The 23,056-nt window shown below is 29.7% G+C and overlaps 2 protein-coding genes and 1 pseudogene across 7 annotated transcripts; 2 read left to right on the forward strand and 1 right to left on the reverse strand.

Moving 5' to 3' along the window:
- On the reverse strand, nt 1-2,094 carry LOC111279780 (glycine-rich RNA-binding protein 2, mitochondrial-like). Of its 2 annotated transcripts, none has more exons than XM_022866814.2 (5): nt 1,958-2,094; nt 1,281-1,410; nt 1,128-1,196; nt 405-511; nt 1-328 (listed from the first exon to the last, which is right to left on the reverse strand). In XM_022866814.2, the coding sequence occupies exons 2-5, from the start codon at nt 1,396-1,398 to the stop codon at nt 194-196; spliced, it is 429 nt and encodes a 142-aa protein (XP_022722549.1). In that variant the 5' UTR covers nt 1,399-1,410; nt 1,958-2,094; the 3' UTR covers nt 1-193. The 2 variants fall into 2 exon arrangements, with proteins under 2 accessions (XP_022722549.1, XP_022722550.1); XM_022866815.2 differs by having other exon boundaries at nt 1,281-1,406; nt 1,958-2,087.
- An 8,714-nt stretch (nt 2,095-10,808) lies between these two features.
- LOC111279783 (uncharacterized) lies at nt 10,809-19,530 on the forward strand. Of its 5 annotated transcripts, none has more exons than XM_022866820.2 (5): nt 10,809-11,206; nt 11,497-11,660; nt 12,232-12,436; nt 17,234-18,326; nt 18,555-19,530. In XM_022866820.2, the coding sequence occupies exons 3-5, from the start codon at nt 12,359-12,361 to the stop codon at nt 19,037-19,039; spliced, it is 1,656 nt and encodes a 551-aa protein (XP_022722555.2). In that variant the 5' UTR covers nt 10,809-11,206; nt 11,497-11,660; nt 12,232-12,358; the 3' UTR covers nt 19,040-19,530. The 5 variants fall into 5 exon arrangements, with proteins under 5 accessions (XP_022722555.2, XP_022722554.2, XP_089612245.1 ...); XM_089756119.1 differs by having other exon boundaries at nt 10,832-11,201; XM_022866819.2 differs by having other exon boundaries at nt 10,811-11,206; nt 11,497-12,436.
- A 1,036-nt stretch (nt 19,531-20,566) lies between these two features.
- On the forward strand, nt 20,567-21,910 carry LOC111279494 (protein ECERIFERUM 26-like; annotated as a pseudogene).
- The last annotated feature ends 1,146 nt before the right edge of the window (nt 21,911-23,056 follow it).

Consider the following 23,056-nt stretch of genomic DNA (forward strand, 5'->3'; position numbering starts at 1 on the left):
TTTCAAAAGCTTACCTTGCCAATATAAATATTAAATAATAACATGCAAAAATCGGCAAAAATTTTGATCCGATAGAATAAAGCAGTTGCATAAGTTCAGCACACCTTGAAAATAAATAAACACATCCTCAAATCTAAACAAGTAAACTACAGGCTCTAGAAACACGCCCATGGCTAAATTCTGATGCAGGAGCCTAGTAACCAGAATCCCCTCTAAATCCACCTCCAAAGCCTCCATCACCATTGAAACCACTGTTGCCACCAAATGATCGAGGGCCACTAGGTCTTTCATTGGCATAACTTACTCGAACATTTCTCCCATTGAGTTCCTGCAATTTCAGAAAAAATATGTCAATTAGTAATTCAGCAGAAACAGGTTCCACATATCAACATTTTTTTCCTCACCTGACCATCCATGGCTGACAAGGCATTGCTGGCAGATGCATCATCAGCAAAGTTAACAAAACCGAAGCCCCTAGATCTCCCAGTGTCTCTATCGATGATAACCCTAGCTGATCAACATAAATCAAAGAATGAAAACATGAACAGAAACAAGCACTACATTCATACCATCCTCAACACCATAAAAATGTAATAATGTTATCACTGGGTAAACACGATACCAGTAACAATTGTTCCTAAGCATAAAAATTCACCGGCCAAAAATATTAACCAGGTATACAAGGCAAACTTGTTATAATTTCAACTTCTTCCATGAGAAAATTCCAAGAAAGATAGAGATATGGTATGCAATAATCGACAATATAAATTAATAACCATTTAGATACTACAAGCCACCACATATAGCATAGAGTCCAGACATGGCTAGCTATGTGTTCTGTACCCAAGACACCCAATAAAAAAACAGCAAACAACTAACAAACACATTAACAATGCTAACCACTCTTTGTTGGCTATTACTAGTCACTCGTAGCAAATGAAAGACAGAACAAAGGATAAAACACATTTCTCCTTAGTACTACTTAATGTGCTAGACCAAAATAAAGCAGCTCATTCATCTGCCAGACAAGAAACGAGGCTACTATTCATATGCTCAACTAAAATATTCAACTTAATAACGATGTCAAAAACCTTAACAGTATCATTAGCATTACCAATACAACTCACCTTCAATGACGTCACCAAATCCAGAAAATGCTTCCTTGAGAGACTGATCATCAGTTCCATATGAAAGACCTAAGAACCATAGATTCAAGTCAAATACTCAATAAATTTTATTCAAATCTAATATTCAACCAACAATTGAATATGTATCAGTACCTCCGATAAAAAGCTTTTTGCTTGATGTTGACATGAAGCGAATAGAGTTAAGCATGGATGTCATTGGGATTTGCCCATTTTGCCTCAGAAGGCTTCCAAGTTTGCCAGAAAATGCCATTATAATACCTGACTGTATCATTTTTGCAACAACACCATCAAGCCACACAAACAAAAACAATATGACAAGTTAGTTGAAAAGGCAAGATAGCCCAATTAATAACCAAAACAAACCACACACACACACACACACACACACACATATATATATATAGATAATAATATGAAACCATTTGCAGTCTTACAGTATCAACACTACTGTGAAAAAAATTTAAAGGAACTGGAATTAGCAGCAAGACCAAGGCACTCCAGGCTATGCTCAAAATAACTTAAAAGCCATCCCCAACAATACTATAACATTTATGTTCTAATTTCTCCATGACCAAAGAGACATGAAACATGAACTCTAAAAACAAAAAAGAAAAGAAAAGAAAAAACCCATAACTAAAATCAATAAAACAACACAAATTAACTCAAAAAACCAACAGATCAGAACAAATCAAAACCATAAACCCAAAAGAAAACCATCAGCACAACCTTAAAAAATATTTATTCTTGAGAAAAATTCAATAAATGGATACAAAGAACAAACCCTTATAAGCAAAAACAATAATCTTTACCTTTATGAAAAGAATAAAGCAAAAGGCAAAGAACTTTGTGAGAGGGAAATGAAGGAAGCGGCTAGGGTGTAAGAGTTTGAACGAAAGCAGGAAAAATATTTGTCATTTATAGCGAGAAGGTTTAGGGAGTTTTATTCAGCTGCGGTGAAAATCTATTGCAATCTTTTAAAATTTTGTGCTTAATTAGTTGTACCCTATTGAGAGTTTTGTCAAACGCTAGGTTTGATTATAAAAGCACATTCATTGATGCGTGGAATTGAGCAACCGTAGAGAAAGAAACCGTACATGAGTGCGGCTTTTTGAGGTAATAATCATAAGGATGATCCACGTCAGCAAAATATATTGGGATAGGGCTGTGCTTACCAAATCTGCAACAAACAAGAAACAGTTTAATTTGGGCCTGGATTTGGGCTTAACTTTAAATAAGCTTTCCTTTAAAAAAACCTTTTATGTAATTTTATTTTTATTTTTATTTTTCAAAAATAGATATTCAAATTAAATTTAATATTTTAAAATAAGATACGATAATACCAAACGAATGTGATATAAAAATAGGATACAAAAATAATATGACCTAAAATTTTAATAATAATTATATATGAGTTTAACAAAATTAAAAATATATTTTTTTATATTTTTCAAATTAAATTTAACATTTTAAAATAAAATATGATGATACTAAACGAATACGATATAAAAATAAGATACAAAAATAATATGATTTAAAATTTTAATAATAATTATATATGAATTTAACAAATTTAAAAATATATATTTTATATCTTTGTATCGATACGAATTATAATATATAACTTTTATATAAAATAATATATATATATATAAATTTTAATATTTTACACAATAACTTAAAGTCGGCTTTTTTAACATGAAAACACTTAGTTTTCAGATACACATGAGTTAATTACTCAAATTCACATAAAAATTATTTTGAGGAAAAGAGATTTGAACTTCAATATTTGAATTATGAAAAACAATACATGTATCTTTTATCAAATAGTCGTAAAAATTATTTTTTTTAATTGTATTATTAATTATTGATTATTAATTTATTTTTTTTATTTTTTTTATTTAATTTTAAAATAAAACTACCTAAGCATTACCATTATATGATTTACTTTGATTTAGATTAATTGTTTTTCTTGAGAACCCAAATCGATTTATTAGTTTTATTTTTAACTTTTTTTCATACCATTGATTTTTTAAATATAACAATATTTTTACTAGAATTTAGAATTTAGTAATGAGATTTTTACAACTGTCATTTGATATATAATTAATAAAATTATTTATTGCTTTAGTGTTACTTTTGATGATTTTTATTTTTATTTTTATTTCTTTTATTTTGTGTTGTATAAAATTGAAGATATTGGCATTTGTCTTCATTATTCAAATTTAGAAGTCGTTTCAAAACACTCTGTTTCTAATTGTTTTATTGTAAACCCAAACTTTATTTATCAAATTTATTATGCTTTGGCTGTCATATCGACAACAATTCTTATAAGCTTAAAATTTGATAAATCAAATTAATCACATGTTGGCTTATAAGATAGAATAGGTAAAATCAAATAAAGCAAGCAACGTATTCGCAATTGTACACTCTCTCTCGTTCTTTATTTTCTTACATATTTTATTGATTTATGTATTAGAGTATTTAAAATAAATTAATTCATGAGTCGAGTTAGACTAGATTCAGGTCGGGTTGAGTTTAGTGTGATATTCTAACACTTTAAACAAATTTAGATTCGGTCTGTTTGATTTTTTGAACCTCATTTTATGTCTAAATTTATTTTTATATGTAATAATAAAATTTAAATTCGTTCAAAATATTAGTATTTAAAATTGAAAAAAAATTATTTTTTATAAATTATTAATTTTAATTGAATTTGTGAATTATTTGAGTTTAAGTCCAATTTAATTTTATTGAATATAATTTAAAAATAAATCATTGTTTTGTATAAAAAAGAAATTTACTTTATTTTATTATAAGTAATAAAGCAAATAGATTTTATTTATTATAAAAAATAAAACAAATCGACTTTATTTTATTATAATAAAAATATATTTTTTTAATTTTCAAGTCGAGCTTGAATCTTAAATGATGAAACTTAAGGTTGGTCCTATTTTTTTTATTGAGCCTCATTTATTTATCCAGATTCATTTAACGAGTTTAATATCTATATTCATGTCCTTTAGATTTTCGAATAAACTTTCTAGTTCGAACGTATTATCCAATCCTTAAACATATTTATTCCAAAAATAATATCTTTGATGCTTTCGATTTATTTTTTTTTTTGCAATAAATCACGTTTATTTATGGGTATAATTGATTGAGTTCAAGTCGATATAATATCAAGCTCGATTCAAAATTCGAAGTTCAGCTCGAACTCGATCGAATTTTATTTTTCATACTCGAGCTTGATTCGATACAAAAATTGAGCTATTCGAGTTTGCTCAATTAAGCTTGATTATTTATGCTCGAGTTCGAGATATTTTATTAATTAAAATAATAAAAATATATTTAAATATAAAAACTTGATTAAGCTCGCGAGCTACTTGAGTCGGATATAAAAAAACTTGAACTCGATTTAATCGATGAATCAAGTTACTTAAATTCGAGCTTAATTCGATAATAATCAAGCCGAATTCAAATTTTATTGAAATCAAGCTCGAATAACTTACGAATATTATTGTATCATTTACACACATACATCTACCTTCTTAGTTAACTTCGGACAAGCTCCTCAACCATCATATTAAAAATTTTATCAATAAAATTAAAAAGAAAAAAAAAATCTAAAATTGTTCCAAAACAGTTTTCTTACTTTTTTTCTTTTTTTTTTATTAGGGTAAAATAGTTACTCCATACAAACTATTCAAGCTTCTCAATCTTTGTCAAACCCCTTCAGTTTCAGTAAATCATTGTTGATAAGTATAGTATATCTTTACCTTTGACAACATGTGAACGTGATTAAGACTTGAAAGGCTTGACAATGAGTTATGATTAAAATGATAAACAATCATTTTTAAATGACTTCTCTACCAACCATTTCCTTTGACTGTATGTTTCCTTTGGATATAAATTTACTCTATGTATAAGAAGGCCTTGTATGAGATTCATGCATTTTGTTTCCCAATTCTCCATTGCTTGTTTAACTCAAATTCCTATATATATATCCTTTTTATTGTCCTAACATGGTGGCAATTGACAAAATAGTACTAAAAAACAAAAAAAAAATCATAAAAAATTAAGTGCATACTACAATTGAATCTTTTGCTCTTAAATAATTAAAACAAAATCATTTTGGAATTTCCCCATATTAGAAATGAAAATAGTATTAACTTTTGCTATATATAATTTTTTTTAGGGTTAAAAGGCATAGACCTTTGACTATAGGCAAAATCTTAAATTCAATTCATAGCATGCAAAGATCATTTTATGACACTTTATTAAATATAAATATCACTTCATTTTGAATTTTGAATTCAAAATCATTGAATTGAAAGACAAAATCAAGTTCCATGTATCCAAAGACAAAGGAATCACCTTCCAAAATCTGCCAAGAAGACCCCATTACTGTTGATGTAAGGCAAGATTTTTCTTTTTTTTTTCATTGAAGAGGCAATAATTGTTGGCTACAATGGAAATTGGGGGGGGGGGAATTTTGGACTTTGACCATCTTTGGCAAAGCATGGGAAAAAAACAATAGTTTCTGGAGATAGAAACAATCACCATCAATCCAAGGGCAAGGCCAAAGCCCCTTCGAGCCTTTAGCCATTGAGCTTTGAGGGAAGCAGAAGAAAAACATGTTCACATGGGGAGACTCAATCATCAACTTATTCATCCTTTTTTTAAGCAGGATTTGATTGGATTACACGTGTATGGACAGATGGTTGATCAGATTGGCTGGGGTGGTGCCACGTGATGATTCTTTCCTAGTTGAAAATTAGCTAACATGCAACATGGTACCTACCCACGTGTGCTTCCACAATTGCAAGTGGTTTCCCACAGTCACTTAGACGTCCTTTTCGTAGAGTACTTCTCCTCTTCACGCTCATCACTGGCGCGTTGAATTCTTCAATGTAAGTAAACTTCAATATTTTTTATTTGAAAAATCAATCTAAATTAAGCCCATTCATATAATTCATATAATAGTTCAATTCATATATTCATTTTTAAAAGTTAATATTTAAATTTTAAAATTTGATATTTATAATTTTTTATTTTTAATTGTGATTTTTATATAAAATATATAACAGATTATTTATGAATACTAGTTAACAAAATATTTAGATTATTATATACATTATTAATAAAATTTTTAAATTTCACAAATTGAATTAAAATTTTATAAATATTTGCTATTTATCATATTATTTTAAATATGTCCCATAAGATATACTATAATTTTTGACACAATTTTTTTACATTTAAATTTAAAAATTTCATTAACAATATATAAAATGAGTTTTTTTTTTTTGTAATTTATTATTTTTAAGTTTTTTTAATAATAAGCTCATACATTTTTCTACTTTTTATATAAAGTTGCTATTAATATTTCAAAATTTTCAGTTAACAAAATATTTAGATTATTATATACATTATTAATAAAATTTTTAAATTTCACAAATTGAATTAAAATTTTATAAATATTTGTTATTTATCATATTATTTTAAATATGTCCCATAAGATATACTATAATTTTTTACACAATTTTTTTACATTTAAATTTAAAAATTTCATTAACAATATATAAAATGAGTTTTTTTTTTTTGTAATTTATTATTTTTAAGTTTTTTTAATAATAAGCTCATACATTTTTCTACTTTTTATATAAAGTTGCTATTAATATTTCAAAATTTTCAGTTAACAAAATATTTAGATTATTATATACATTATTAATAAAATTTTTAAATTTCACAAATTGAATTAAAATTTTATAAATATTTGTTATTTATCATATTATTTTAAATATGTCCCATAAGATATACTATAATTTTTGACACAATTTTTTTACATTTAAATTTAAAATTTTCATTAACAATATATAAAATGAGTTTTTTTTTTGTAATTTATTATTTTTAAGTTTTTTTAATAATAAGCTCATACATTTTTCTACTTTTTATATAAAGTTGCTATTAATATTTCAAAAATTTCTTCCCATCATCTATAATAAAATAAAAGATAACCAATTCTAAAAAACACGATTTACATTAAACATACTCGAAATTTACTCAAGAGTTACATTAAACATACTCAAATTTTAACTTAATTTATTGATGCAAATATTTTTAAATGATAATATTAAATAAATTTAATATTTAAATCTAAACATTTATCACCGGAGCCTTTTAAGGCTCAACGAGGGTTTGAGCCCCAACTTAAACCAAAAAAAAATTTTAAAATTATATATTGAAACTAAAATTTATTTTATCAGTTGTCATTTACCATTGTCACAATAAAAAGATCATTTTTAGAAATAAATATATTGAAAACTCATTTTTTTAATCAAATGAGAAATTAATAGTTGAATAATAACTTAATTGTATATATTAAAATAGATAATTCAAAAGTATTTATAACAAAATTATTAGGCAACGTTTTCAAAATATGAAATTGCGCAATGTTATTTGTAAAATTTTTAATAATTATAACTATGTATGAAAATTTATTTTTTTATTACTATTATCTTTATTATTGTTATTATCGTTCTTTTTATAATTTAGTATATATGAACTAAGCTCCTACTAGATAAAATTTCTAATTCCAGCATTATTTGTCATTTCTTTTCTTATCTTTAGACTATGATCTCTTTTATAAAAATAAATAAATAAATAAAATTTAAATGTTAACATGGAACAACCATATCAAAGTGGATTATGCAAGATGGTATTCTTATTGGATATCACTAAAAAAAATAAGTTTGAAGAAAAGATATAGAAAACAAACAAGAAAGGAAAACCAACATACAAGGATCAAATAGTAAAAAAAAAAAAAAAAAAATGATACATTTGGATTTACTAAAATAAATTGAAAAAAATGAAAAAAATTTGAAGGCAAAGCACTTTGAGAAGCTATACAAAGCATATTGGTGCTTAATTTTTTACTAAAAGCATAATCCAAATAATAAAAAAAAGAAGTTACTTAAATAAGTAATTGACATCAGAAAGAAGAGAGAAAGCACCAATAAGGCATCTTGCAAAAATCATATTACGATTTTAATTTACTTAAAACATTATTAAAGAATAAAAAATTAAGATGATTTCCATTTAATCTAAAGAAAAAGTGATAAACAGATAATTTCAAATAAGTTTATTTCGAAATTATATTACATCAATTCAAGTTATCTCAAGTACAAATTGGGTTAGGGTCATAATAAAATTAGTAATTGAGTTTTATATATTTTGGTATCAAATTTGGATTATTACAAATTTTTATCAAAACTATAGTTCATATCATTTTAGGTTCAAATTCTTTTTGGGTTCATGTTGTTTAATGCTTAGATTTCTTCTTTTTTTTTTTTTTTTTTTTTTGACCCTTTTTGTCAATTTGTATCTTGGCAAGTTTAGAAGGTTTTTAGGTTTGAATTCCATTTTGCTACCTTAGAATATTAATGAAAAATCAACTTAACCTAAAAAGCTTAGGATTATATATATCCACTCCACTAAATTGATAAGATATATATGGGATTTGGATAAAAATCCTATATTTACAACAATAATAATAATAACAATAATAATAATAATAATTTATCATTATATTATGAGTTAATATGAAGTTTGTCATTGTATTTTATTTTTGTTAAATTTATCATTTTATTTTTAATTTTTTTTACTTTTTTACACAGAAAGTAACAAAATTGATGAAAATTACCTTTGCATTAACAAATTATTCCATGAAATATTATAATATTGTTACTTTTTGTTAAAAAAAATCAATGAAATTGAAAGCATTAATATAATATTTCATAATATATTTAATTCAATAATTTTTAGAAAATCAATTAAATTAAAAATATAATGACAGCATCGAATAAAATTAAATTGAATTGGGAAATTTCATTACTAAATTATAGTGTAGTGTCAAATTTTACCTTGATCTCTAATAATAATTATAAACGTGTTACATTGATCCACATTTTATATTAAGAAGGGGCTAACTTAATCACTAAATTATTTCATTTCGACACAATTGATTCTAAACTGCAATCCTCCTTTTTGTTTGCATTAATTTCACATATATAATTATGATGAAGTATGACATATATATTTTGGTACAAAGGAGATGCATCATGAGGATAGAAAAAGAGATTATAAGTGTTGAGATTTAAATTTTAAATTTAGGTTACATGATAAAAAATATTATTTAACAAATATTTAATAATAATCACCTAAGCTCTTTTTATTTTATTACAATTAATCAAATCTTCAAATATCTATTTTAATCAATTAAGCCTAAATAAAAATTAGTTAACTATTAATATCAATTTTCATCTAATCAAGGATTCAAATGGAGTGAAAATAGATGTTTAAAAGTTTAATTGGATAAAAATAAATATTTAAAATCTTAATTGATCCAAAATAAAAATTTTAATGCTTAATTGATTTTAATAAAATATTAGGATTTAAATAATTATTAAATTTTTGTTCGAGAGTTTTATTGACTATTTTATCTTAAATTTATTGAATGTTATTTATTAAAAATGATTATATGAATCATCTTAATTAATTTTCAAATTTGAAATATAACATATTTTGTCATAACGATAAGTTGACAACTTGTCTATGGTAAATTTTTAAAATAAAAAATGTTAAATTTTAATGATTTCTCTTAAAATTTGGTTACTAAGTGTTCAAAATATACTCTTTAAAATTATTATATAAAAATTTTAATATATTAAAATTCATAATATTGACTATTAATCAATTACTTAATATAAAATATTGTTTTTTATAAATAATATTTTAGTTAACTTTAAAGAATGTCATGTACTTATTAACAAAATCTTTCCTTATATCTTGAATTTTTAAAGTAATTAATTAAGATTTTGAGAGTTGAGACTTGAGAGATTGAAGTTTTTAAGCATACATAAAATTAATAGTAAATATAAATATTTTAATATTTAAAATTATTAAAATTAAAATTTTAATATTTTATTAATAAATTACGTGATCGAAGATACGCATATAAAAATATTAATAAATAGAGTATAAGGGAAGTAGAATATTTTTTATTTTTAAATTTTTATATTATATTTATTTTCGTACCAATATTTAAAAAATATTTCAAATCTATTCACATAATTATCTTAATTTTTAAAATCATGAATATTGAATGAGTATAAGTAACCATTGTATTTGTAACTTTTTTTTATGACTTAAAAAAAGTAATTAAAATTTATTTTTTGATTTTTGATTTTTATCTTACATATTTATTTTTTTTATAAATATATATTAATATATATTTTAAATAAAAATATATTAATTTTAATTAATTAAAATAAATATTATATTGTTTAATAAAAATTTATTTATTAAATATATATATATATATATATATATATATAAAGATGAGCACAAATGAATATTACATTATTCATCTCGTTCTCATATTTAATAAAAAATTTAAAATTATATTTCTTTTCATCTTTATCCCTACTTTCTTCTTTAAAATTTAATATTTATCTTCATATCCATTCTAATAAAAAATTAAATTGCCCGTCAAATATAAATAAGATTGACAATTCTTATACGCACCGTTTTTTTGTTACTTGCGCGTCTTTGTGACTTTGTATTTTATATAATTCTAATGTCTTAAGACAAACACGTGTATGCGTTGCACAATTGATTTGGGCCTTTCATCGGCCTCTATCTCTATTCTTTTGTTTTGTTTGGTTTTAGCTTTCTATTGCTCTCATTCTCTCTAGCGTGTAACCTCCGAACAAAATAATAATAAGGGCAAACCCTTCTAACAAAGAAGCCCTCTGTCTCCCTTTCCCTTCCCTTCTCTGTCAAATGCCCAGACCCTACAAAAACAAAAAACCAACAAAATTTATCTGATAAAAAAAATCAAATAACACACAAAAATAAAACGTGAGATTGAACTTTGCTTACTTGTTCTTCTACTTATCTCTTAAACTTGTAATTTATAATCTAATTTTTATTGATCTGAGAACAAAAAAAGAAAAAAGGATCTTGTTCAATGCCCACTTTGTAGAGGGCAAGGTAAGGTAATAATCTTCCCATTACCTTCAAATTTCGTTTTTTTAAAAGATGATTTTTTTTTTTGAAAAAATTTGCCCTTTGAATCAAAGGTTTCTTTTTGGCTTTTGATCGATTCCCATTTACTCTTAAGGTACTCAGAAAAGTGTTTCTTTTTAAACTTTTCGTTTTTTGAGGTTTTTTTGGTTTAAGTTTTGTTGGATAAAATTTGGGTTTTTGATTTTTGGTTTCTTTTTGTTTGTTGGGTACTTAATATTTGCTTAGTGAAAAATTTTGTTTGATGGATTTTGTTTTCTAGGGTTTTCATCCGGATCAACAAATTGGGGGAAATTTCCTATATTGGGAACTGATTAGGGTTCTGATCAGAGTATAAATGGGCTCAACCTCTCGTATTTGGATTCTTGGATTGAAGAGTTATTTGTCTCAAGCTTTAGTTTTTGAACAGATTGCTTAAGAAAAAAGGTGATTGCAAAGCTCTTGGTCATGGAAGAAGATTGCTTTCATATAGAATTGTGTAGATAGTGATCAGAAAAGCTTGAAAATTTACTTGTTTCAAAGAAAAGGGTATTTGGGTTTTTAGTATTTTTTTTATGTGTTTGATCTCAATTGGGGGATGGTTTTGATATTGGGTTATTATTGGAAGGAGGAGGTGATGGTTCTTTATTGTCCCGGCAGGCAACGTAGAAAATCAGATTGTACTGGACCATTTTTGTTTTCTAGAGAGACGTTTGGTTTAACATAGTTTTGGAGCTAGAATTCTTGATCAATAGAACATTTCTTTAAGCTATCTTTCTATTTAGGTCATTGTTGAAGTAGCTTAGCGTAAGACTGTAGTAGGTTTATTAAGTGATTGCAGACTTGCAGGGCTGATTTTCACATTTTAACTGATTCGTTTAGTGATAGATAGTTGATTTGGGTTGCCTTTGAGGTTAGGGAGGTTAAGGGACTTGGTGGGTTTAGGAAAATTTTCAGCTGTTAAACTTAATAGTGACAGGAGTTCATGGAGGAAAATTGAAGCCGGAAATGTGTGCAGGGATATAGTGCATGGACAGGAGCATAGTTACTGGTTGTTCCCTTTCTGGAACATTGCTACTGGAAGATAATCCAAGTGTTTTGGCTTTCGGAAGGCATTCGTGTTTTGCGTTCTGAACTTCTGTGAAATGTCGCGTTGCTTTCCTTTCCCACCACCGGGATATGAAAAGAAGGCTAGGACCGATGACGTGGACTTACTAAAACAGGTTAACGCCATTACTTATGTTTTGTACATTTTGTGATAAATTAGCATTCATTAGGCTCATGTGAACTAATTCTGTGATATTTGCATTAGATTTGAGTTAGTGCTTTTCCTTTTTATTTTCCATTCAATATTATGGTGATGAAATCTGAATTAGGAATTTGGAGTTTATTTCACGTATCCCCAACATAACTGAAGGTTATTGCATCACTAGGTGGTTTTTGTAATCTTCTATATGAATATATATCATGTCTGTCTATTACTTTATTTTCTAATGGTAATTTTAGTTCATAGAATAATGGATTGAGGAGCGTATAACTTATAAATATACCCTGCATAAAATAGGGCCCACATCCTGTTGAATGAAAGATTAAGTTAGGTTAAATCAAGCCAGCTTCACTAATATTTCTCCCTTTTCCCCTTCATTAAAGAAAAGCTTCTATTAAATGATGTTGGACTTGATCTAGGAATCACATGTGAAAGGAGATTCATGTATTTTCCTCTAAGATTTAGTGGTTGGTTAGTTTTTTTATTTTTCCATCGTTCTTCATTCCTAATTTGTTGCTTTTTACCTTCTTTTATTACAGAGGGCAATACTTTTGTTTCCATTCTGTGATAAGTGATGGAGTTTTATGTGTACACAGGCTTGTCCTGTTGGTTTGAGTTTAAAATTATTAATTAGTCAGAAAAGATTCTTTAACTTTGGTTTTTTTTTAAATATCTTGAAGAATCAGTTTCTTCCTAAGTTTTGATATTTTAAATATCTGTTAGCAGTGTAGACTTATGTTTGATCTAAAATTTATGTTTTTGCATAAGACACTTGGCTACGTCAAATTAATGAGTTTGCACTAAAGGAATTAAGAATTGTAGTCTGTTCATATCAATTGATTTGAACTGGAAGAAATGGAGTTAGTTTTTTGCAGCTTTTCCAAACAGATTGAGAGTGAACTAAGAAGCTCTTTGAGGATGTAACATTGAAGAAGTTTCTTTAAATGGGTCAGAAGAAACAAGTTGCATTTCCTGTCGTTGAAAATTGATATAGAATTTAGTTCCAACTGCTTGAAACATGATTAAGCAGGTTATGCTTTTTATCTAAGATGCTTGGATGTCTGAAAGTCGATGACCATGCAGTTTTAACAGTTAACCCAAAAGCTTTCTGGTTGGGTGTTGAATGCTAGTTAAAGGTACAGATTTGTATGTAGTTTGACTAAATTTAAGAGCAAGGAGGAATCTAAGGGCTCTGAGTTTCTTTTAGGTACAATCAACAAGTCAGTCACAAAATTTTTTGTATAATTTTCCGCATGCTAGTTGGGGTCGTGTTGGCATTAACAATACTTGAAGGTAATTGTTTGATGAAGTATTAATGTCAATTGGTGTATGCATGACCCATGACTTCTTTTTTGTCCCTCTCCCTATTCTTTCAATACTCATTATGAATTTGTGATTATTGTTTTGACATGAATTTTGATGTAAAATCACGTTGATAAGGAAAATTTTATTTTCAATTGATGATTGCAGGGTTGTCAACTATTTTTTGAGTAACTATAGTTTTTGATTTAATGGTAAAATGCTAGTACTTTAATGGTAAAATGTTGAAGGAATTAGATTTTAGTCTCTTACCAAGGATTGTCAACGTCCATTTTGGTAAGTTTGTCAACATATAAATGAAAGAATTAAAATGTCATAAATTACTTTAAATATCATAAATAAATGTTATTATGATTGCAATAATTATTTAGTTCGTTTTATGAAAAGTGTAAAATAGAAAAAAATTCACGACCGCGATGAGCGCAGCTACTGTTATTTTATCCGTTACATCCACAATTGCAATAAACGTTATGCGACCAAAAACGTGCCCGCGATTGCAATTAAAATCCCTTTTATTTCTTCACCATGAAGCAATTTTTTATAGTGTTTTCTCCATCAAGGAGTAATGGGTGTTGATTTAGGAAGCACTTTTGTATCTTCCAGTTTTTTTCTTGATTTCCTTATTCCCTACTCAGTGCTGGCAGCTAATCTTGGAGAGCTTTTTTTTTTATAGAGTTTTCTCCATCAAGGAGTGTTATCTTGTTGACTTTTTGTGTGTCTTTTTGTTCCAAATAATTTATGTTTTGACTTATAGTATCAATCTTCTGGTGACATTTCAGCACCTAAGTTTTAGATATTCATATTAGTTTGGGACTCAAGAGTGATAAATTTGAATTTGTTCACTTAAAAGCATGTGCTGAACTAAATTCCAATAACACAAGTATTAGTTACCAATAACACAAGTATTAGTTGTAAGTATTAAGGTGTTGGTTTGTTGCGGTCACTTGTAATTAGTTGGCTAGTCGATGTGTTGATTTGGAAGGATCACGATAACTTGTGGAGGGTTTATGTGGGATGAGAGCATCATGAATAGATTTCTCTTTATGGAAATCCGTTGTTATCATGTCATTAAGTTGATTACCGTAAGAGAAAAGCTCTTGTATTGTTTGTTATAGAGATAGCATGTGGTTGATGTTAAGAGATTTGCTGAAGGAATGGCCCAAACATCCATTGCCATGATGGAGGACATTTTTGGTAGGGTATGGTTTTTTTGAGATTTACCAAAGATAGAATATGAGTTTGCATCATGATTGTTGATGCTGGGATCAGTGCCGTGTCATTTTTGTTGACCATGAAGTACTTTCCATCATGGCATAAACAGAATATATGGTTTCAACTAGATCATAATTTTAAAACCAACTATGAATGTCACCTTGGCCAAGATTTCCTTCTAATTGTGTTTGCTCTAATTGACTGTGTCACAACTTAAAGTTCTTTAAGTCAAGTTGCAAGCACTTTTGGTAGGAAGAGAAGGAACATTGTCTTTTCTGACGTCAGAGAATGTGGCTGCAATGCATGCTACTAGTCTCTTTTTAACAAATCCTTTATTCAAATATATTCTAGAAAGTCCCACTTTGTTTTTCCTGAGTGTGATTTTAGAGGAAACTGAGTGGTAAACTGATGCGATAGCCATTCTGGTCAGCACATGAAAGATTCCCTTCGTCATGTCTCCGCAAAAAGGTACCAATTTCTCTAAGTAAAGCAAAAAGAGGAAGCCGGAAAGACCTGACTTGCTGCATTGAGAATGAAACTTTTGGAAAATGATTATTTAAGTAACGTTCGTTGCGATATATAAAAGTTCATGGGTTACTTCTAACGCCTATGGCATGAGTGTTTTTATTCATAATATTTGGGAGGACAAGAGTAGTTTCACCTTTGGTATTAAATACACTGATGAAAGCTATCTAGATTTGCAAGTTAATTTGCAATAAGGAAAATAAAGTTATTTGGTTCTGGAATTCATATTTTTCTTCCCCGTTTTAAAACACAACTAGTTAAGTTTGTTTTGAGCCAATTCATAATTTTCTTTCTCTTATTGGTCTAGCTTGGTTATTGCGAGCTGGTGTTGAGAAAATGAAGTAGGTAGACTATGTTTCCTTATCCTACGGAAAATGCTGAATGCATTAACAAGCGCCTTTTTAAGAACTTAATGAAATTCTATTCCTCTAAGCCTTATTTATTCAAGTACAATACGATATGTATATCAGCTTTATTAATGATGAATGCACCTACTTGAAATTTGAATGGTACAATGCTCTTGACTAGGTATATTTTGCCCAAAAAATTTCTTGTTTAATGGATGAGATTTCATGTGAATAGATTTTTTCCAGTACTTTACTACCTTGTTCTCATTTTTCTTGAAAGTGTCCATGGCTGTTAATGCAAATCTCTCTGCGTCTTATTGTTCTCAACCACTTTGTTAGTAGGATGTTTTTCTGTGTCATTGGTTGGGTAGTGGACCTGCTGGTGGTCAGCTTTTCTCCTTTCTATCATCTGTCTGCTGATTATGCCATGAAGGCTGTAGCATTAAGTGCATTCCTATTCCTTAATAGCCTTGTCCTACTGCTTGTATACCTAATAAAGGGCTGAGAAGTCACTTATCACCTATGCAGCCAAAATGTAAAAGAGATTTTGAGTACATTTTGGTGTAAAGGCAGTACTTTATGGATTTGAGTATCATTTTCTATATACTCTCTTTAACTAGTAGTAGTTGCCGTGGTTTTTCTGGTTCTTTTTACGTGGTTAAGGTTTTTGGCAAACATAATTGGTGAGTTTGCTCATTAATTTGGCATGTATCAAGTTATTAGAAAGTTATCTTGTCTTAGACTTAAAGCTCGTATTTTATGATTCTTATAGCATAAAAAGTTCTATGGTAGAGGTGTGTGGAAACTAAGATTCTATTTTAGTTATCCAGACATTGTGCTTTCATTTGCTGACTGGTTATATTGATGAATGATGCTAGTTCAGCCTCGTATGCCATTTACTAGTTTCCGTCCTTTTCTGTTTTCTGTTTTGTGTTTGTGGTTTATTGTTATTGTTTATTTATTTTTTCTTTTTTTTTAAAAATAACTTTTGGCTCTTCCCATTGGTCAAGCTATAAATGTTTATCAGATTCCCTTTAATTCCCGCTATTATAACTTTTCAAGACAGAAAACAAGGGAATTATTGGAGAATTATCTTCTGTGATAACCTTAAAGTAATCGTTTGGAAAATTTCTTGATGGATGATCGGTGTGTAATTTGTTGACAAAAGTATTTATCCGGTATGCTTGTCATCTGTATTAATTGTAACTTGGTGCAGAATGATCTTTTAATATAACTTTCTACTTTAGAGGGTTACTGAAGATTTTATTTGATTGTTTCCTAATTAACATAATGTTCTTTTGCATTTGATTTGTGAATCTATGTTTTATAACGTCGTTCTTTATTTTCAGGAGAAGCAAAAAGAGAGGAAGCATAAGAAGGAGAAGAAGGACAAGGAGAAGAGAGAAAATAAAGAAAAAAAGGAGAAAGATAGAAGTGATGGAAAGCATAAGGATAGGAAAGACAAAAAGGAAAAACACAAAGACAAAAAGAAGGAAAAGGATAAAGATAAAGAAAAAGATCGAAGTAATAACACAGAGGAGAAGAAATTTCCTGGTCATCCCGAGAGTCAAAATGGGAAGAAAACCTCAGATGAGAAGAAACTTCCAGGAAAATCTGAAGGTCACAGTGGGGAGAAGTTTATTCAGAAAGAGAAGGGTAGGGATAAAGATCGAAGCAGTTTCTCAGGTGATAAGAAACTTGCTGGGCAATTTTCAGGATGTAATGGGGAGAAGATTAGCCAGAATAGCCGTCTGGCTGAAGATTTCAGGGATTCTAAATTTGTGCAGGAGTTGGGGAGGAGGGTCAGAGATGAAGGTGCAGGAGCTGGAAACGAATTGGTGGATAAGTTTATGGGTACCAATGGGAAAAGAGATGAGGGAATGGTCAGACCGGTGGCTAAGACTGCCAACACATTGGCTGAAGAGAAGGAAAAGGACAAGAAAACTGATGATAGGAAGTTCAATGTGCAAGGAATCAAGGAGGAGACAAGATCTGGTGGAAATGCTGTGGTTCAGAACCTTGCTGGAGCAGTTAAAGCTAGAGTTGAAGGGATCCCCAGACAAGTGGAGAGTAATACTAAGAGGCAGGGTGAAGGGAAAGAAAAAACCAAAGAAAAAGAAAGTGATGTTAAAAATAAGGATAAGCGCAAGGATAAAGACAGGGAGAAAAAAAGTCATGGGAAAGATAAGGGTAGGGAGAAGGAGAAGGAGAAGGAGAAGGAGAAGGAGAAGGAGAAGGAGAAGGAGAAGGAGAAGGAGAAGGAGGCGAAAGGTGAACATAGGAATTTGGAGCAGGATAACTTAAAAGGAAGCAACAAAGTTGACCCTGAGGATATCATTAATCTGAAAACATCACATCCTTCCAAGGAGGGCAACAAGGGTGCTGTTGCTGAGGAAAATTGCCACAAGCGGAAGGACTTGGGGAAAAATGGATATCTTCATGGTGAGTTTTATATCGTTATTGTGTGTATCAATCTGGCTGATCACTTAAAACTTTTTTGTTAGTTTTGGTGGGTGATCACTTCAAAGCCTGCAGTAAACCTGTCCATAAAATTGTGCAATTGCTTTTGTGGCAATTATTTGTCCATTTTTCTTAGCAGGTATTAAAAGTTCTAGAGCTCTATAACCATCTTGGTAACAAGTTCTGCTTTCTTTTTTATTTTTCTTACAGTTAATGATATTAAACCCACTAAGTTGCCAAGAACTTCTACCTCTCATCCATCGACGGACAATGGAAGGACATTGGAATCTTGTAAAGCTACCATCCCATTTACTTCAGATAGCCAGGGGGCAGGAACCACTCTTAAAGTGGATAATAAAGAACGCAAGGTGAATGGTATCATTGAAACTCAGCTGTTATCTGTCTCCCCAACAAAGCATTTATCAGCAAGTGCACAAGCTAGTCAAATAGATGAAGTGTCTTTGAAACCACCCCATCCGGATTCCAAGTATTTGAGCCAAGTACTTTCAGTGCCCAAAATGGAAAAATGGTCTGATTTTGATGACCAATCATGGCTATTTCACAGTAATGAATCTCAATCAAAGAAGCCCAAGGTGGGTTTTTCTAAGATTGACGAGGCACCACAAGTGTGGGCAGAGGCTCTGCAGATAGAGTCAGCTGATGTTTGTGCTCTCCCATATGTTATTCCATACTGATTGTCTCTATTAGTGGGCACATGATTAACCTCCTACACTGCAGCAGGATTTGGCCCTTTGGGCGGATTGTTTGATTTCTGTTCAGCATTCTTTTGTTGTCGAACTCCAGTGTTGCAGTGAATGTTTTTGCATGACTGATTGCCAAACTTTGTTGATCTTTCGCATCAACAATCACATTCTCTATCATGTCATTCTACTGCTGGAAGTAGAGGGTGGGTATTTTTGCCTCCAGGTACCAAACTACTAATTCATTCAAAACACACAATGCCAGAAAAGGCAACCGAAAGACATCGGTGCCTTAAGGGAGATGTATAAGCTTGTGCAATTCTTATTTTAATTGATTAAAGCTGTGAAGCTCTTTCTAATTGAGAATGTAAGAGAAACTAGCTGTGGTCTTTGCTACTCCACTGCAATTTTGATTTGTAACATAGAACTCTTATTTACAAGAAATGTAAGATAGAGGGAAAAAGAAAGTAGTAGCATTCATTTAATCACCTCTCCTGTAACTGTTGCTTATTGTCTTCCTGTTTGCCCATGAGTTTTGAGTCTCATCTTCCATTGTCCTTTGTTCCCTTGTTTCTCCATTAAAGGCTTGTCCTGGTCTAGCAGTTAGCCACACCCATCCTACTGCCTGAAATCTCATGCTAGTTCTCAAAACTGTCTGATATGCAATCCTGATCCTGCTGTTGCCAGAATTCTTGTAACATGAAAAAACTATATAAAAAATATTAAAATTAAAAAAAAATCATATATAAGCAGAATTGGAATATAATTTTTTTGCTTCTTCGGATTTTAATGATTTGTTTTGAGTTTTTTAGAAAGGTAATCTGGGCTGGATTTTTCCTATTTCAAAACTTATACCAAACAAGTTTAATATGTAGGTTCAAATGTTTTTCCAAGTTATTTTGTTAATATATTGTTTTATTGTAAGGTAATGTAAAAAATTAAACATTAAAAACGTGTCAACAACCATATTTAATAAAAAAATATAAATAATATTTTAACTAATCTTAATAATAAATAGTATTTTATTTGAAGCCAATTAAGTTGAGTGAGCTGGCAAGATAAAGCTTAGGGAATTGAGGTTGTCCTTGTCCCTGGCCATGTTTCATTTATTGTAATATATGTTATTGTAATTACTTTAAGGCAATATGTATATAATATGTATCATTTAATTCAATAATTCTCTCTTTCTAGCTCTCTCAATTTCCAACTGAATAAAACATTTAATTTCGTATTTATGATTTAATATTGGTTATTTTAAAAAATCTTAAATTTAATTTAGTTGATTTATAAAATCATTTTTCAATATATTTTTTTTGTTTTATCATTAGACTATAATCTTTGAATAAAAAGAAGATCATGAAATATTTAAGTTTAAGAATCATTTTGAATCAATGTTCAATTATTTTGAAATTCAAAAATTAAATTTTATAACTTAATTTTCTTAGAACTGCTTTTTGGTTTTACAATTGGCAAACTGAGATAATTAAGATTGAGTCTCAATTGTTCTACATAGCTACCAACATGAGTGTCAGCCCTAACATTAAAAAAAAAAAAACAAAATCCAAATGAAATAACAATTAGCATAAAAGATAAAATATGTTGAAGGATCCTTAAATATATTAAAATTGATAATTAAAAAATATATTTTTTAAAGTTTTATATTGAATAAGTTTATCCCTCCATAAAGAAGGGATCAACTTACACAATATATATTATAGAAAGGACCGGCTGGGTCTTGAAAACCAAGTTTGCTTTATTAATCTTTGATAGTAATTTTTAAGCATGCTATGTAGGTTTCTCGGTTTAAATGTGGAGGAATTTCACTAGGGTTGAGCTGGGCTCATATCCTTGGAGATGCATCTTCTGCCCCTGATTTCATCAACAGTTGGGGCCAATACATGGCTAGGCTTAAGCTCAATGGAACTCACTCTCCCAAAAGCACTTACTAAGATTGAAAAGCCTTATGACCTAATCCAACTTGCCAAGGAACCACTTTGTGCAACGGAGGTCAACCCTGTTGGAGATCTTTTGCTAACTGCCAATGACCGTAAAATGGAAACCTTTTCCTTCCACTTGAGCACAAAACATTTGTCAAGCTTACAAGCAAAGATATCAGGTGAAGATGGAAGCAAAAGAATTTCATCTTTCGGTTTGCGCTGTTATTTGGCAATGTATAGCCAAAGTTAGAGAAGGGTTTGAACAAAAAATTGTGACAGTTTGTAGAAAAGATCCCCACCATGACAATAATGTTCCTAGCAACGGTCAAATTATAAGTGCAATCAAGGCAGATTTCTCGGTCATGGAAGCAGATTTGAAGAAGTTAGCATTGTTGCTAGCTGAAGATAAGGTCCTAGATGAAAGAGACAAGATTGAAGCAGCTGTGGAGAAAGATAATGGAGTGACAGATTACATTATTTATGGAATAAATTTAACATTTGTGAACCTGGAAGATGCCAATTTATATCAACTGGAGTTAAAAGGACAAAAACCAAAATTTGCATATTATTCAATCCAAGGTGTGGGTAATGAAGGGGCAGTTCTATTCCTTCTGGGGCCCCCAAAAGATTGTAGCATTCAGAATAATGGCAAAGAAAGATTGGTCACCATAACTTTGCCAGAGGATCAAGTATTGAAGCTAAAGACTGAGTTAAAAGGAAGTGGTTTACTTCTTCCAAGCGAACTTGAATTAGTGCTCGAAGTTCCAAATTTTCTGCAGTTGTTAGTATTTTGGCATGTGTGTGTTTGTGTGTGCGCGTGCAATTGCAATTTGTTTAATTACCCTGGCTTGTAATTGTTATTATTACAGTTTTACAAGGAAATAATCGGCTGCAAATGCTACTTCAATATTGCAGCCTTGGTGGACAACGAGCAGGATTAGGTGGTTATTAAACAGTCATTGGAATCATGTACGTAATCAAGATAACATGAGAGTGTAACATAGAAAAATATATTCCTACTCTTGATGAGCAGTTACACAATTTATGATTGATTGAGACATTATTTTAAACTGGGTCAACGTTTCCAACGGCTCTTAAACTATAGTAAAAGGAAGTAAACTTGTCCTGATGAGGAGACATACAAAGATTTACTCTTGGTGTTTCCTTCTTTTCGCTAACAAGTCCATCAGCTTATAGCTTCCAACTTATTTCAGCAGCTCTTGCTGCGGCTACCTCTGTTGCAGACTTATGCTTGCGGCTCTGTTAGCTGCCTGTCGAGCAGTCAAGGTTTGTTGCATAAGCAAAGCCAGTTAGAATTGCATCTGTTGCATGGCAACAGCTTGCTGCATCATCTTCGTAGCCAGAGTTGATGAAGACAATGATGAAATAGCTGGTTTCGGAGAAAGCGTTTTAGCCATCTTCAATTTAATGGTTGACCATCAATATCCATATTGTTCAATGCCAAAGCAGCCATTGCTTCCGCAGGTTTTGAATTTTCGATGTAAGCAAATGCTTTGAATCAGTGATTGTACACTCGACACCTGTACTACAGAAGCTAAAAAGATGCTTCAACTGCTATGCTGAGAGAAGTGGGCTGAGATTGTTAACTTGTAGGGTTTTTTCTATGCATCAGCCTCCCCAGATTTGTCAGTAGAATCTGACAAGAAGCAGACAACTGTTAGCTTGGGCCCTTGACTCAAGGGAAATAACAAAAAAATAATTATGACAGAAAATAAATTAAAGAAAAAAGGACAGTGAAAAAAAGATAGTGTAAAAAGTACTAGATAAGACTGAACTTGGGCTTGTGTCATTGGTGGAGATTTAAGTTTTGATTCGTACGATTTTGAGATCCGAATATTTATTCATTCGGCGTTTTGAATTAGTCTATTTGTCACGTTTTACACCCTTGTGACATATTATTTATTCTGATCTTTCTGACCTCACGGTTTTGTCTTATAAAAAATGTCTCACAAGACGAGTTTTATCCTACAAAAAGTGTCTTACAAGGCGGAGGTGGTGTGAACCCTTATATACTTCAGTGACCTTTTTATTATGTTCGATATGGGATTCATGA

This window comes from Durio zibethinus, chromosome 27 (genome assembly GCF_047325235.1).
Source record: "Durio zibethinus cultivar Kanyao isolate XHJ-2024 chromosome 27, ASM4732523v1, whole genome shotgun sequence".
Taxonomy (NCBI): domain Eukaryota; kingdom Viridiplantae; phylum Streptophyta; class Magnoliopsida; order Malvales; family Malvaceae; genus Durio; species Durio zibethinus.

Excerpts from the sequence above, each read along its gene's own strand:
- LOC111279783 (XM_022866820.2), top strand. The coding sequence starts at position 12,359 with ATGTCGCGTTGCTTTCCTTTCCCACCACCGGGATATGAAAAGAAGGCT. Across the intron at positions 12,437-17,233 it reads ACGTGGACTTACTAAAACAG|GAGAAGCAAAAAGAGAGGAA; the intron begins GTTAACGCCATT and ends CTTTATTTTCAG. Across the intron at positions 18,327-18,554 it reads GAAAAATGGATATCTTCATG|TTAATGATATTAAACCCACT; the intron begins GTGAGTTTTATA and ends TTTTTCTTACAG.
- LOC111279780 (XM_022866814.2), bottom strand. The coding sequence starts at position 1,398 with ATGGCATTTTCTGGCAAACTTGGAAGCCTTCTGAGGCAAAATGGGCAA. Across the intron at positions 1,197-1,280 it reads CAAAAAGCTTTTTATCGGAG|GTCTTTCATATGGAACTGAT; the intron begins GTACTGATACAT and ends TATGGTTCTTAG. Across the intron at positions 329-404 it reads TGTCAGCCATGGATGGTCAG|GAACTCAATGGGAGAAATGT; the intron begins GTGAGGAAAAAA and ends CTGAAATTGCAG.